At 44.0% G+C, this 17,112-nt stretch overlaps 1 protein-coding gene across 1 annotated transcript in view; it reads right to left on the reverse strand.

The window, feature by feature from the left end:
• Positions 1–22: 22 nt before the first annotated feature.
• TMTC4 (transmembrane and tetratricopeptide repeat containing 4) overlaps positions 23–17,112 on the reverse strand; it is a 92,608-nt gene continuing 75,518 nt past the window's right edge. Inside the window, exons 15-18 of the mRNA XM_019525195.1 lie at positions 16,719–16,833; positions 14,133–14,245; positions 1,925–1,994; positions 23–1,393 (exon numbers count right to left, since the gene is read on the reverse strand). Coding sequence (XP_019380740.1) covers positions 1,242–1,393; positions 1,925–1,994; positions 14,133–14,245; positions 16,719–16,833 — 450 coding nt within the window. The 3' untranslated portion in view covers positions 23–1,241. The remainder of the gene's footprint in view (positions 1,394–1,924; positions 1,995–14,132; positions 14,246–16,718; positions 16,834–17,112) is intronic.

Consider the following 17,112-nt stretch of genomic DNA (forward strand, 5'->3'; position numbering starts at 1 on the left):
ACTTAATATCTATTTCCCTCCCCCCCACCCCACAACTGCCACATCAGCAAACTCACCTGGAGACATGAAGCTGAATCTAGGTTTCCCTTAACTCTTGCATCAATCAGTAGCAAAGGCTTCTACAGGCCAGGATCTGCAGTCACTAACACCTGTGCCCTGGCTTTGTTCCTAAGTTTGTCGTTGATACTGGGACTTTAAATTTCTATTATTTGAATCAGTGGATACTATAATGTCCATAGACAGTGGCTAACCCCTAGCAGAAAGTACGCTGTGTATACACCACCAACCTAGCACAAAGGTGAAGAAAACCATAACTTTTTGCTAAAGATCTATGTGAATTGTCTGAACAGAGGCTGCCTGAAAGAAGGCTAAATTAAAGCATCTCTCTTGTATTGTGGTCATATTTCTTCTTTAAATCACTACCCTGTTGAGCCAGTGCATTACTTTGGTAGGACTTTTCCCCCCTAAAGCTCCTTTCATTCTATACCTTGACAGAAGGCAGTCATGTGGGACCACTATGCAGATCATTGTCAAACCATGCCCTCATTTACCTATATAAGCCCTATTACCTTCAAAGAGACAGCTCAGGTACAAATGAGGGCATAATTTAGCCCAACAATTATAACTTATTTAACAATTCTCTTGATGCATTGGATTAAAATCCAATTTTGCTCTTACAAAAAGTGCATCACCTCCCAGGTGAAGATAGGAACAAGGAAAAGTAAAAAAAGCCAGAGTCACTGACAGGAACAGGTATAACCTTACACATGCAGAGATAAAAAATTTTAAATAGGAAATGCCATTTTTTCAGTTACTTTTCAGAGTAAAATTGCATTTTAAGTGTCCACAGTTACTAAAAAGTCAGATAGACTATGCAAGCTACATGTAAAAGTAAACTTTGTTATCGATGTGCTGTGAAGCACAGTTGTGAAATTCCACCCTGCATTAGTATCTTATATCAATGGTTTTAATGGACTGGAAAAACAGTTGAGATTTCAAAAAAAAAAAAAGAGAGATAAAAGATACCTAAGTCTTCAGCTGACATTTTAAGATTCCACAGCTGAGTTATTTGAAAAAATAAATTTCCAATGCAAGACCATATCAGGCATGTGCATTCAAGTGTGCATTGCTGGTGCTGTCATTATTATTTTTAAGAACAATGACTGAAACCTTCACATGGTTAAGAGTAGCCATGTAGCATGAATGGTATGCAGCATGCACTGACAACCCAGAAAGAAACATCAGACATCGCTTTTCTTTTGCAATTGTTCCAGTTTTCTTTTCAAGAGGTTGTAATTTTCCCTGGTCCCGGGTGCTGTAGGGTCAAGCTTCAGAGAGACTTCGTAGTGTTTCTTGGCTAAGTCAAGATTTCCCCAGCGATGGTAAAGCACAGCTGGAACAGCAATGACGAGTTTTCATTAGCAATATTGTTGAATAATGAGCAATCTTGCCAATCATTTGGAAAACAACATTAAAGCATTTGTTTTCAGTAAAGGTTTCTTTTGCCAGCTGGTGGCATAGTAGCTGCTTGTTCTGCTGCCAGCTGCAAGAGCAGAGGTTGGAAACAGAATTGGCCAGGGAATGAGAGAGGAATGAATTACGTTGTAGCCATTAATTGCTGTTTTTATCTGGTGAGCTCATGGTGGTTTACAAGCAGAGCACAAATGAACCAATTGGGAAGCACTGAAGTGCAACCACCTCTGGACTATGATATGCAGCCTGTTTGATCTGTCATGCTATGTGACAGCTTTTGGTAACCTGTTCTTCATGCAGGTGGTTTTCTAGAAAGTAGACAGAACAGAAAACTCCCCAGGAAGAAGAAGTCTCATTATATATATGAAAAAGAAAAGCAACACAATGAACATGGATTGAACAAATAATGCATTGGATAAAGTTTGCATTACAAGAGTTAGAAAATTCTTACCTAAATTACCGTGGTAACTGGCTGCATTTGGATTGGCTTTAATTGCCTTGAGAAACAAAGCTTCAGATTCCTGAAAATAATTGTAGTCAAAAGATGTAGTCAAACAGATGGGCCACTTTTGTAGTAAACAAAGCAAAATGCACTCACAAATTGCAATATTTTTTTCATCTCTACAATAAATTTTCTCTATTGTATATGCCAGTCATTTTAGGCTTTTGCTTTCTGGTATTCACAGTCTCCAAATTATCTACAGTATTTAGCTGAATACCTACATGGTATAATAGTAGTAATATTTTCCACATAAGCCCCAGTTTCACAGGCATCTGCTACTGTAACTCAGAGCTAATAACTACTGTAGACAGTTTGCAAAGCATTTTACATGTTAATTAATTCTTCACTTACTCATGTTTCCATAAATTTCAGATTGAAGTTTTCTTTGATAATTCAATAGATGTACTTAAAAAAATGTTGATCAGAATTCTTTGGATATTTTTATTAATTTTTCTTTCCATTGCTAGAATAACAATTTATTTTCTTAAATAGTATTATGACAACATTCAAGGTTGATGTCTGACTATAATCCTCATTGAGGAATAATGACTGCTTGAAAATATAAAAAACCAAGGAACAACTGAAACACAATTCACTTCTCCCACAAATGGTCTTTCTAACACACCCCCAGACTATTGATTTTTGGGAAACTTTTTTAAAAAAAAGCAGAGCTCCCTCATGGTATCAAACAATCTGAGACAAGACTACCAGACTGTTCAGTTACTCTACCACTTCAATTATTTTCCTTTTTCAGACTGAGCTGCCAGGGTAGAAACCTTTGCTCTGTCCGTAGAATTTCTTGTTAAAAATTATAATCTTGTAGGTTTTGGGGTTTTTTTTTTTAGTTCAGATGTTTTAGAAAAGATAACTTAGGTAGTTCCTATGGCACTGTAGAGTTTAGATCCCAGGACATCCTTCTGCTCAGTTCTGGGGCAGAAGAATCAGTGACAGAGGCTGGTTTTAAGTTGTATGTTTCATATTCTTTTGGCAAGGGACAGACATTCAAAAAGCCTGAGCCTGAATTGATTCAATCTTTGCAGGTTAGTTTAACCTGCAGAGCTTGAACTGACTTGCAAGTGGATAGACATTCACTTTTGAATCAGGAAATGCAGGCACATGCCTGCAGTGGCTCAGGCTAGAAGCTGGGGGGGTGCTAGAGCAGCCCTCCCTTCCCTTCAACAGTGCTGATCTGAGGGGGGGAGGGGAAGGGGAGGCATGGCCATGCCCCACTGGGACGCAATGATCAGGCAGGAGTTTAAACCCCAACCCTGGCCTGCCGCAATGTGCCTGGAGGGGGATGGGGAAGCAGCCCTTGCCAGATTTTTACCCCACTTGTTGCTCAAGGGGTGGGGAGTGTTGCCAGACCCTGGCCACTGGCTAGCACTCTGAGGCAAGGTGGTGAGCGGGGGGGGAGGACTGCTTGTGTGGACTGCATGCATCTGTTGATGATATCGAGCTTTTCAGTCTCCCTCTTTCTGCTTCTTCATACTGTGTGCAGCAAACTGACGGCACTCACAGGTCACATACACTGCAAACCAGAACATTTCTCACACCCCTCTCTGTCCCCTGTTGAACACTGACAGATTGCAGCTAGCAGGGTGCTTATCAGAACACAAAGTTTATCAGCCCATCAAACCCTACAAAAGAAAACTTCTCTCTCATTAGTTTCAAAGTCTTCTTAGCTAGTGGCTTGCAAATGCATCCTGCAGATGTCTGTTCCAGTGGAACTGGACACAGACACACACACATACACACATCTCAGCATTAGCTAGTAGGGGGAGGGGCATGGCCAGATGCCAGCTGGGGTCCTACTGCTGGGGTCCCTGCTGTGGGAAAGGGGCAGGAGGGGGGATCGCTGCTTGAGCAGTGAGTGGCCAGAGGCAGGGGGAAAGTCCCCAGCCTCCTTCTCAGCCAGCCAGAGCTTCAACTAGGGAAGAGAGGAATGGGGCCAACCCTATTCTCTGGAGCAGACAGCCCAACCCAGCCCAGGGCTGGAAAGCACGCTGGGGGACTCTGATTTAACTTAAACCAGGAAGGGGTCTGGGATAGAAGTTCCATAAACTGGTTTGACCCAAATCAGTTAAGTCTGATGCTACATTCAACCAAGGTTTATCCTAAACCAGTTTCAGTCATTTTGAAACTGGTTTATGTGCAGTGGGCTTCTGTTCTGTTACAGGTTTAAACCAGTTTCTGATCACTTAAACTGGTTCATGTGCAACTTCTGTCCCTAGCCTTTAAGTCTAACAGCCATACTGTTACTCACATATCACATGCTCCACCTCCTCCAATCAGCCCTCTAGTATTGGGGTACATATCTTAATCAGGGAAGCTGATTCTTCACTGGAATAGAATCAAGGTAGAATACTGCAAACAGATACTATGACTTATGGCTGCTAAAATGGATGCTTCTTAGGCCCTGCTGTTTGCAGTCTTAGGGAGAAGTCCGGTATTAATCCTCTCCCAATTGTGGTAAGGCAGTAGCTTCTGGCAGAAGAACCCATGAGCTGGCTGACAGCGAGTGAGTTGCTGCAGGCAGTCTGTAATACTTTCATGAGGTTTGTGGTGTGGGAAAAATACTTTATTATTTACAGGAACTTACATAAAGAACTATTACATTCTTTACAGTAAACAGTCCTTCTACTGCCCTTGCAAGAGTATGGGGCCTAGCCCTGTTGCTGTCCCGCCACACTGGGAAGTTCCCGCTGCTTCACCCAGAATGTCTCATGAGATATCACACTTCCTAGACACTGTTTTCAGGAGGACTTGCTTTATTACACACGGTCATCCAGGAAAAAGCTTTTTTTCTGCATTCTGCCTTCCCAAAATAAGGCCTGTGTGTTCTATCTGGGGACATTTGGGATGTGAGAAAAATATGGTACTAGCTGTCAGTCATACCTGACAGCTTTTCCTAGATTATTGTTTGGTATTTCTAAAGCAACCAACCATCCTAGATTTTCCAGGACTGTCATATATCTCCAAAAAGTCCCTGAAATAGGACTTTTGTTCCGAATCTGAAAAACTGATTCTGGACCAGCACCAGACAGCATCCTGCTGCATCTGCTAGAGAGAAGGCAGAAAAACATTGGCAGGTACCCCCAACACACAAAGTTTCACCCAAGCTAATCAGTTCCACCTCTCAACCGAGCTAATTAGTATAGCTGCATTCACACTCAAGCAAATTAACTCTGCTTCCCAGCAGAACTACATAGTTCACCAGCAGCACAGACTAAGGAAGTTACACTTCCTTGAACCCAAAGTGGTGTAGACTACTTCCAGTTCTGGAGGTCAGTGGAGCACGTCAAACTGGGTCTCTGATTTGGTCCCTATTATTTGTCACTGTAGGTGTGGCAGACCCTCTAACCTGAGGCCCCCAAAGCCAAAAACAGGCTTTCCTATGAGAAAAACCCTGTTATCCAGACTTTTTGGTCCCGTATCTTCTTCCCATGTAATGGGTATGCCTCCATTATCTTTGGGCTCTCTATAGGGGAAACACAAGTGGCTGATTTCAAGATCAGCACCTTTTATATGTTGCAAGTGGACTGTATAGACACAAAGCAAAAGCACCCAAGCAATCTTGCTCTAACCTCTGGAAAAGGTGATAGCAGAAAGCATGAACCATTATAATTCTTAAAATGTTAATATCCCCCTATAGCACCTACTGCATTTCACAATGTTGGCTTTTCTAAGATTTAGTTAAAAATGTAAACTTCTATCTTTTTTCCATTGTGAAGATGTAGCCAGAGCAAACAGATGACATGCTGCTGTTCAACTAGTCCAGTCCTTTAACTGTGTCACAACCCACATAGGAGGTACAGTACTCTGTCCAAGCATAACAGAATGATGTTACTAGGCATAGTGGTTTCCAGAAAAGCTTAATAAAGTATACATTAGCATTTGACTCCCATTAACATATGCCTTCTGGCACATACCTCTTGAAAAACATTTTATTGCCACTGCTTTGCTCAGCAGTTAGTAGAACAGTACTGGATGATTATAGGCAATTTAAAATGCATCACACTCATATTATTATAGATGTGTGGACTAAATATACATTTCCATGTACTGTGTTAAATTTCAAATTGCCTGTCAAATCTTTAAATTAAATATTATCAGGAAACTTGCAACACTATATATAACAATGCTCTGAGAAAGTACACTGTATTCCATCTGCTGCCAGAAGTACAGCAAAAGAATAGTTTGCTTTGTCTCCAATCTGAGAATTGCCAAATTCATGAATAGTGCAGACATATTGCACTTCTTGGAGGGGTAGGTGGTGGGGAGGGAAGAGAACTAGAAATAATTAGAGACCTACTGAAACTGCAATTACACAGACATTGTGAAATCTGGCCTTGCCCACAAAAACAAAAAGAGAGAGAGAAAGAAAACTTACTGAAAATAAATGCTGGCTCTCCAGAGAGAGTCAGCACTCCTCACAGCACTGTGGCCTGGCCACAAATCCTGCTAGGAGAGTACGGACAAGGGGGTACTGTCAGCCTGAAGGGGAGCCCAAGATAGATGCTGCCCCCGCCCCTCACCACTGATTAGCCAAGAGGGCTACCCGTCATGTGGCCCTGCCCCTCCAACCAGCCAGTGGCAAGGAATGGGGTCACCAGGGCCCCTCAGCCAGAGACATGGAGGGACCCCACTGTCATCAGCCTGTTAAAATGGCAGCTAGCTCTGTGATCTCCCCACAAAACTGGCTGGCCACCTCCTCAAACTGTGTAGACCCCTACACATAATCCAGATATATTCCATTATATTTTCAACATGTTACAGATGGTTTTTGATATCTGTAGACACTCAGTCCATTCCAATAAAGATGTAGTTATTTAAAAGAAGAAAAACTAACTTGATAATATATATTTTTAGTTAAGAAATTCCATTTTTCACAAGGCTGAGGAATTACACTTCTCAAACAAGTTACCCATTCTTAGACAAAAATAGAACTCTTAAAGCATTTTGTCTTGCCACTTAAGAGACTCAACTCTTGCTGGAAAAAATGTGAAGTGAATTCAATACTAAAAGGAACACTGCAGTCATGCTGAAAGAAAATACACGTTTCAAGTTAGCAAGACATTTCTGAATCAGTAGAACATTTAAAAAAGAAACATGCATGGAAAAACAGGTTTAATTTGTATTTTTCAAGAGCTGAAAAGCTTAGCAAACTTTGTGCAGACACTTACATATAAAATCTCTCAGGATAAAAGCTGGATGCCATAACAGCATTCAGTCTTCCCAACTCATTTCACATCTAGCAGTAGGCAGTGTCCAAATCTTGCCTAATTTTCCTATGAGATCCATCCCCTTTCTTCTGTCCTTACAGCCACAACTCTGATCAAACTCTTCATTGTCTTCTAAGTTTATTACTGCAACCCTAGGCAATCTAGCTAGTGGCCTATGAAGGGTTAGTTTGCAGCCCACAGGGTCCCACCTGGCTGCCAGTCCCCTCATTGCTCCAGCTGCAGCAGCAACAGCCAGAGGCTTTGGGTTCCCCCTCCCTCTGATTTTTGCTTCCTGCCCCACACCCAGGGGCAGAGGGGAGGCAGCATGGCACAGCCTGTGGTACCAGAGAAACCCACGGCTTGGAGTATCAGTGCAGTTTGGGGCACTACAGAAGAAGAGCCTGTGCCCAGGGAACTGAAGCTGGGGCAGAGAGCTTGTATGCAATGGGGTAGAGTGCCCAGTGGAATGAGGGGTAGAGAAGGCCTGCGTAGGGAGCGGGAGGGTAGAGTACACCTGGTGCATCCTGTGGGGCATGCGGCAGGGTTACCGTATGTCCAGGTTTTCCCAGATGTGTCCTCTTTTTGGGTACTCCGATCTCTGTCCAGGAGTTTCTTTGAAATACAAACAAATGTGAGATTTTGCTCTGCTAGTTCCTTTTCAACATCAGTGCTAGTAGAACTGCATTTCCGAGCTTGCCCTAGCAGCATGTGCGTTTACTAGGGATCCAGGTTTTCTGTTTGCTGAGAAAAACATATATTTTCCTTTTTAAAGGAGGAAGCCATGGGTTTGCCATTGCTGGCTGGCAGCCTTCCAGCCTGCAAGGAGCTGCTTGGGGTGACTGGAGGCAGGGGGTGCCATGTGCACCTGCGGGCATACACTCATGTGGCTAGCATACAGCCAGGCAAGGTGGTAGAAGCAGCCTCTGCAGCTGGATGCAAGGAAGTCTATGGGGAGCAGGGGTGTGCTGGGGCAGGGCAGAGTGAGCGAGTGGAGAGTGTCTGCCTCTCCAGCAGGAGATGGGGGCAGGGGGCCCTGCAGGGCCAGCAGGGAGGTGTGTGGTCAGGCCAGCAGCACTGGGCCTAGTGCCCTTGCTCACAGAGGTGGGGCAGCTGAGAGATGCTGGGGGATGGAGACAGGCGGAAGGGACCGTGGCCAGGCTGCCTAGCATGGTGCAGGAGCTCCAGCCCAGGGCAGAGGGTACCACAGATCTTTCCTCCAGCCCATGCTGGGATGGGACTTCCTTTGCTGTCCCCCACATGAGTTAGAGCTGCCACAGCTGCTGCACTTCAGCCCAGCCAGGACAGGGGCAGCTGGGGGCCCCCTCTGGGGCAGGGCTGGGGAAAGCAGGGGGCTGTGGGTCAGGAGTCCAGGGCACTGGCAGTGCCAGGGAGCTGCAAGTCAGGAGTGAGGGGCAGCATCAGGGATGGGGGACTGTGGGTTGAGAGTGAGGGGCACCCCCGGACAGGTGTCCTCTTTTTGGAACTGGAAATATGGTAACCCTAGTATGCAGTCCCCAGCTGCTAAGAATTTAGACAGTCTTGCTGTAATATACTGCTTTCTCACCTCTGTAACAACTCCATCCCTCCTCAGCAGTACATGCAGAGTGCAGTTGGTAAAATCATTTTTCTTTCTTACTGAACCACATCAGTCCTCCTTTGAATTATTGCTACACCATGTCAAGATCAAGTCACTTGCTAGTTACTTTGAAGACCAACATACTACCACTACGGATACTGCCTACACGCTCACCTCATTCCCTTCCCACATCCCTCACTCCTTTGGGTCTACTCATGATGCTAACTTAAAAATCTATTTTCCCCCACAACCATCTCCGATGCTGCCTTCTACAAAAGGGATGACCTTCTCACGATGGTCAAAGCCACTACCCTCTACTTTTTAAATGGTCTCTGAAAGGTCCATTTCCTCTGCAATACCTAGTGCCTACTTACCAGTTAGTCTTCAACTTATTTTCTCCCATTGATCTCAATTACCAAAGCAAAAAAATATTTCCCCCATCATGTTGTGCTTGCTAAATAACCCCACAATCCTACTAATATTTCCCTGTCTTCCCTCACCTTTATATCATGCCCAAAATTAGCCTGTTAATATTGTCTTTTATTGTTTTGGGAGACAATTAGACCCTTTTGGGGCACTGTTAAAACAACTCTTAAAAATACCTTAGGATATATCCTTTCTTACAGAAAAGTCTAAGAGTACAAAGACAAAACAATAATTTGCCACACAAGTTAGCAACATAAGAGAAAGCAAACAATGCTGTTATAGGTCAAGGCTTGAAAACATGGCTAGATCTCATCACCCGAGAACAAGCCAGGACTAGAGAGATAAATAAAACCTTAGAGATAAATATAACTGGTGAAAAAATTCTGAAGAGTCTTGTGGCCATAACTGCTTTTCATTCTAAATGTCCTCAGGATGCTGTTTCAGTGCCTCTAATTGTATTGCTATGAATCAAAGGACCCAGCTTAGTATAATACATATTGCTTAATATGAAGAATCCTAAAAAGCTTCAGATACTATGCATCTTTCCCTGTTCCATAGGTTTTGGAGCAGATGTTACATTTTAAGCGCTTCAAAGACCTTTGAAGCGCTTCAAAGGGCAAGCCAGACAGATGTGCATGCCCTTTGTAGTACTCCAAAACTGACCCTGAAAGAAACTGCTACTATTTATGAACACTTCAAAATGAACTGCTTCCTGTTGCATATGCTCTACACAGTGTAACACGGGACCACAGAATCCACCAGCACACCAAATACACCATCTCCGTGGGGGAGAGCAGGTCACAATGTCAATGAGTGCTCTTCTATGCACTCTGTCTCTACTCTCCAGAGCACCACCACCTCCCCAAAATGGGAGGCCATAACTGGAGTGGAGCCAAACAGGAGGTCGCCAGAGCCCCATAGTGTGCCCACTGGATGAAGAACATGCAGCTACATGCAGCTGAAGCAATGCTGAAGTACTACAGCAAGTGGGTACAGCAGAGGCTGCATGTCTATTCATGGCTGAAATGCTCCAAATGTTATGTCCATCCCCACCCCTAAACTTCAAATGAGGAAGTGTACAGATGCCATGAGGACACCTGAGTGTACTCACAAATAGATAACACATTTTCTGTCAGTAATTCTACAAAACAGAACTGATGTTTGGGCTACTAGCAAGCAAAAACAAATCAAAATGCCTTTGTGTGTCTGAAGTAGAGCTGTGTACCTCTGCTGTTGCATCTGCAGAACGACTGCATAGAAGCATGAGTTAACTTCGACTCCTAGCTTCTGAGCTATCCCATGATAGAATATTAGACTAAGCAGTACAGTTGACACCTTTATTTAATTGTCCTCCCATTGCATGGTCTCCATTGGTAATGTGTTTTTCTTCTATTTCATGCTCTAGCAGTGATAGTGAATGCTGATGAAAATACTTAGTCCAAGGATTAGTTCTTTTTACATAGGATCAAACAGTTTCTTTGCAGAGGAACATCTTACTCTTACCAGATAAACTGTGTTTACTGTTTTCTTACAGAGGTTTCCTTTATATCCAGTATCAAATGCTGGTTAGTTGCTTCAGGACTGTCGTGAACACACTATTCAAAGTACTTTAACACAACCAAGAGCAAAATCCAGGCTGGTCCTCCAGGCGCCTCTACCTTAACATAATAACACCTAACAATTAGGTACCCGGCTTTGGGAGAATAATTCAAAGAACCGAGTTGGGAGCCTAGGCTCCCTATCCAGAGAACAGGAGGAAACAGGCCCCCACAAAGGGTAGTTCAAAGAGTCAAGAGGGACCCAAACTGATCTATAGGGATCCTGGTTTTCTCCGATTAAAAAAACCCCCAAAACTCCCCAATTTTTGGATTAAAAAACTAACCCCAAATCCACATTTTTCCATGATTTGAAACACCACAAATATATAAATATATGTATAGTTGCATTTCATTTTAATCATGGAAAAATGTGGATTTTGGGTTACTTTTTTTAAACTGAAAATTGTGAACTCTTTTTCATCAGAGATAACCAGGATTCCTGCTGATCAATAAGAAATATGAGGCAGAGATATGTCTGAATTCCCATCCTCCTACAGAGCCGAGGCACCAAATTCAGGTGCATGCAAGGAACCATTGTCTACTCAGGATCCAGAGTACCTAAATCCTTCTTCTGAGGGGCACTCACCTTTTGTTTATTAGTCTGGTGGCTAGAGAACTTAATCAGGAATTTGTCCCCCTCAACCTGGGAGGTTCAAACCCACATCTCCCACTTCCTAGGAGAGTGAACTAACTACCAGACAATAGCACAAACTAAGTGTTCGCACCTTGCATAGGAAGTGAAAGGAATGGATAAGTCCTAGGGACAGGAGAAGCAGCCTGGGGTAGTTCCGGGTTATGGTCCCCACTCCTAAAAGAGTTTATAGATTTTCTGAATTTTATGTTAGACAGTCATTAGTCAAAAAACAGAAATAACATTGCCAGTGGGGACCAGACTTCAAGTGTCCTTACCCCAGCTGAGTGCCCTAGCCACTATGCTACATCGTCCAGCCCCTCCCTTGTTTACCCTCATCCTAGCCCCCTGACTCTTGAATTGTTGGGAGCACAGTGGTAAGACAGCTTCTTCAATAGGAGGTATGGAGAGGGTCCTCCACCCAGAGTATTTTGTAGCATGGTGGCTAAGGAACTCTCCAGGGAAAGTGGGAGATGTGGGTTTGAATTCTCTAGGTTGAAAAGGGTCAAAACCCCAGGTCTCCCACTTATTAGGTCAGGGGTTGACAACCTTGTCACCATTGGGTGCTGCTTGCAATCCAGCCCCAACTGACAGCTGCACCCTACTTGTTTCTGGAGCTCAGCAGATGCTGTGAAGGGAACAGAAAGATAAGATATAGGCACTAGGACCCTGGGGATGCCACCTCTGCTGTAGCAAAAACAATAAACTGAACAGGGCAGGCAACAGGACCTGGGCGTGCCTCCTCTGCTGCTGGGACCACAGCATGTTGCCAATTTCCTGAGCTACCGTAGCCTGGATCCATTGTCTTTGTGGGCTGGAACCAACTCACAAAGACACTGGTGAATGGTCTAATCACTAGACTGTTATGTACCCCTACTCCCACCTTACTTGAGTTTGTGTCTGAGTGAAAGTAACTGTGGCATCCTGAACTCAATACTCTCAGGGTAGAAACAGATGTTACCTTATGTTGCATTTGTGCCATCATAAAAAATTATGCCACACAAACAGCAAGTAAACAGATGTCCCTACCCTTTGTTGCACCACATCACAAAAGAGAGTGTTAAATAGTGCTGCTCTAGTGCAGCAGGCGTCTATTTGCCATAGTGGGAAAGTGTGGACAGTTCCTGGCTGCCTGCACTCTCTAGCCACCACAGGCAGGTGCTTCAGGGTATTGAGGGGCCCATGAATTCCCATAAGGTTTCCCTGTTTAGAGATAAGCCCTTGGTAATCTTGGGGTGCCTCTCTAAGTGGGAAAAGCCAGGGTTCCCCACTTTAGCAGACTTGCCCCAGGATCTTCAGGGCCATGTCTCTATAATGGGGGGGAAGCCTGTGAGGGTGCTGGCATGGGACCTGGGGACTCCCCAGTACCCCATACCCTCACACCAAGACCCATGCTGACTCCATACCCTTCACGTGAAGCATGGGTTGGTTTGGGACCCAGTGCAGAGGCACAGGGGACCATGAATTCCTGGCGTGCACCATCTTGTGCCTCCATGCCACAATCTGCACTGACCCATGCCTCCGTGTGAGGCAAGGGCTGGCAAAGAAGCAAGCAATGGGCTTCAGAAAGCACGTGTGGGCAACGAGGAATGTGGGGAAGCCTTGGGCAAGGGGAACATGTTGCCTGTTGTCCTGTGTCAGATGTTATGCAGGACAACAGGTGACATGTGTTTTGTCCAATAAAATGGTTCAATTGTGGCAGGAGGTATCTCGCCACAGATCTGCTTTATTTGGGGACATCTCTTTTTACCCTCAGCATATTAAGCACACACAAAGCATGCCTAACAACAGGCTTCTCCAGGGAGTGCAGCAGATTATATATTTCTCCTGCTTCCATTCTAGACTGCAATGGAGCTTAGATGCTTAAATCCAGCCTAACTGGTCAAACTGGACTGCTTCTGAACATGTGCAGAAACCCAAGTGTAGGTGCTTAGGGAGCTTTACAATCCAAGAAAAGAGGCACCTAATGGGTATGTCCAGATGTGTGCTGACATTTGGTTCCCAGGGGACAACTAGCAGTGGTGCGCCTTGCGCCACAGCTACTTCTTGCCAGGGAACACCCGCACCACACACGCTTTGGCGCATGGCAAGTTACCCCGGGGCAGTAGGGGAGGCTGGGGCCAGCACTGTGTTTGCTCCAGCAGCCTTACCTGGCGTCCTGGGGGCCTCCCAGGGCTGCAGCCACAGTGATCCTGCTGGGTGGAGCCTGGCCAGCAGCCGTAGTGCAGCTCCAGATGGCCCAGCTCTGCTTTTCAGCAGCACATGCTGCCCAAGTGTGCACTGCTTCATTTTTTCCCATGGTTTTTTTTTGACCCCTAGATATCCAGAACCCCCCCCCAAAAAATGGAACAGTGCACGCTCAGGCAGCGCACTTTTGCAGTGCAGAGAATGCCAGACTGTGCAGTATGTGGCATTGCAGATGTGTGCAGTGCCACATACTACATGACTGTCCTTGTCTGAATGCACCCACCAAGTTCTGTGACAGCTGCAGTAGGATTATTCTGAATCACTCTTTGGGGACTTACACCAGTTCTACCAAAGCCTTGTTAAAAGCACCTAGCTGACCATGCTAGATCTGGCCCTAAGTAACTTGCCAGACTCTCCAAAAGGTATTAATTCTGAACTCTGCTCTTACACTCCAATGCCTTCCTCCCACTATTTCATTATTAAATGAAAAACAATTAGAAAACTTGCTTTTACATACCTTGTATTTCTGAGATTTCCCCAATACATTTGCCAAAGAAAACATAAGAGAATGATCATTAGGTATCAATTCCAGGGCCTCTCTTCCAACCGCTTCTGCTTGTGCTAAATTGCCTGGGAGTACATAGTAGAGGAGGGTGGGGGTGAATGAAAGGAATGGGAGAAGGTAAACAAAGAGAGAAGGCCACTTTTAATATTACTTTGGTTCCTTTTGCTACTTTTCATATTGTACAGTATAAATAATGCTGAATGTGCAACATTTCCAAAGTAAAGCAGGTGCCGCATTCAGATGTAAAGCCCCATACTATATACTTACTGCTGATAAGATAGTTTGGCATACAGCACGATTTAAAAGAAAACCATTACAGTATTTTCAATGTGTAACACTTCCACTGAAAGCATACAGCTAATTTCTCCTGTTTAAAGGGGGAGGCTGAATGTCAGCTCTGTATCACAAACAGGTTTACGTAATGACTGTGATTCAAAGGTGGAACAACAATGCAATTTACAGGCTTGATGCTAAGTGGCACCTAATTTATTTTGCAGAAGGAGTAAAGCCCCCAGTTGCCATTACTATGGTATCAAACTTTAGATATGTAGGCACCAACTAGATATCTATGTGCTACCAGCTGATCCCACATGCAAATGTGTGCCTGCAGGATTAGAGGCCAGGTTGAAAAAATGAATATCCAATTAGTATCACACTGTGAAATAGAAAAGTAGAACTAGAAAGGACCTTGGGAGGTCATCTAGTCCAATCCCCTGCTCAAGGCAGGATCATCCCTCTCTAAACCATCCTAAACAAGCATGTCTAACCTGTTTCAAAAAACTCCAGAAACGAACCTCATATACAGCTACCAGATCTGATGCCTGAAACATCAAAAACACCATCTGAATTTGCCAAAGGTAAAGCAGGGGAACAAGGAAGTTGCCAATGTCCTGCCACTGCAGGAAATTGGCATATTTATTTAAATATGCTCAACAGACCCAATGATGGGGAATTTTGCCTTCCTGTGGAAGGCAAAAATCCCCATGGTCCAGGCAAAACTGACCATGGGGTAAAATTTGTTCCTGATCCTAAATGTGGTAATCAGCCTGACCCTGAAGGAAGAAAGAGGATCCTTGAAGCCAGTGATTCCTACAGGGTGTACTGTGGCACACCAGTTTATTGCAAGAGTGGAGACGATGTGTCACAAAAAATGTTATTTTATGAGGTTTGGCCTGCAGAGCTCCTCACAGGTCTGGTATTCTGGTGGTGGAGGCTGGTGGCAATTAATACTGCCATCGCCCCTCTGCCACCAAATGTCCAAGCTCCACAAAGCTGAATCAGGCCCCAGCTGGACCCACCTCTCAAGAACAGATCAGGCTCTGGCTGCACCTGTCCTGCATGGAGGGATGGGCCCTGACTGGGTCAGTAGTGCGTGCAGAATTGGGCCCATGGGTCAAATCTGGCCTGTGGGCTGACCTGGCACCACTCGTCTGGCCCACAGGGCCTAAAGTTCAGGCACCACTGTTTAATTTTTATATTACACACACACATACACACACTGCTTGTAGATGTTAAAAAACAAACAAACCCCCAAAACTGCACTTTACTTTAAACTCGGTGCATTCTCACATGGAGACCCATGCTTGCCAGAAAGAGGCAGCACCTTAGTTATACCCAGTTCTCCCAACATCTGTATGGGTCGGGCACTTTAGTGGGGTGTTTTTGGTGCTTTTATCTAATAGCTGATTGTATCACCTTTAGCTAAAAGTGCCCCAAAGCCCTGATGAAGTGCCCGATCTATACAGATGCTGCAGAAGCGGTAAAACTAACGTGCTGCTTCTTCCAGTAAAGTGTGTGGGGGGGTTGTTTGTTTTTTTTAATGTCTACAAGCAGCCACACACACACATTTTATACACACACACACACCTTTCTCAGGTATAAGAGTTTGAAGTAGGTTGCAAATTTTTATCCAAAAAAAGTGCGCCCTAGGCATCAAAAGTTTGGGAAACACTGCTTTAAGCAGAAACCTCAGGGTTTTATTTTAAGTCCTGACAAAAGCATTAGCACACCCTAGTCAAAATCCCATGCTTTGGCTGCAGCTAATGCTTCTAAAAGACTAACCCCCTCCCTGACCCAATAGCATCATGAAGGGAAAGAATTCCTACCTGACTCTGTTACTGTCAAAGCCCAGAAGGATAAAATAACCAGACATCCTCTATTCTGCACTGCAACCTAACTGGGGAGCCAGATTTCCCTTTTTTATCATCCTATACTATATGTAAAATTGTCCCAGTTTTTTAATCCATTACATGATCCTCCCCAACTTTCACCTGTTCTGAGCTGCACAGTTGATTCCAGCCTGAAGTTAATTCTAAAATAGAACTACATTTGCATTTTTTCCTTTCTATATTCATTTGTATCTTTCAAAGAGGAGGAACACATTTTTAATGGGAGGAATCCAGAGTTCAGCAGTCTTGGAAAGTAAAGAGGAAGCAATAATATACACCTGCTTCTAAACTGTACGTCAAAGGTATAAATGTAGCCTCAAGATTTGTGCAAAGTGTTAAATGATTCTTTAAAGTTATCCATATACAGTACCTGTATTGTCAAGCAATATGATCATGTTGTTCCAGGCCAAACTGTGTTCTGGTTTCAAAACTGTAGCATTTCTCCAGGCATTCAGTGCATCTACATGGCGATTCAAATCTGCATACTAGGGAAAAAATTACAATAATTACTACCATTTTTTTTCTATCACACAATTGATGCTAAAAATATTCTAGAGTTACTCATTAGTCTTATTCAACTTTCCCTGTGTTCCTTCAATAAAACAAGACTAAAACACAACCCCTTGAAATATGAGAATACTGTATCAGAGGGTAGGTGAGGTTGCATTAAAGAAGATGATTTTAAAAAAGCATTTAAGAAATCATTACACATACATATCAATTATATACACACACATAATTTGTGTTATATATAATATGTAAGT

Source organism: Gavialis gangeticus, unplaced genomic scaffold, assembly GCF_001723915.1.
Source record: "Gavialis gangeticus isolate Ggan-Ray unplaced genomic scaffold, GavGan_comp1, whole genome shotgun sequence".
NCBI lineage: Eukaryota > Metazoa > Chordata > Crocodylia > Gavialidae > Gavialis > Gavialis gangeticus.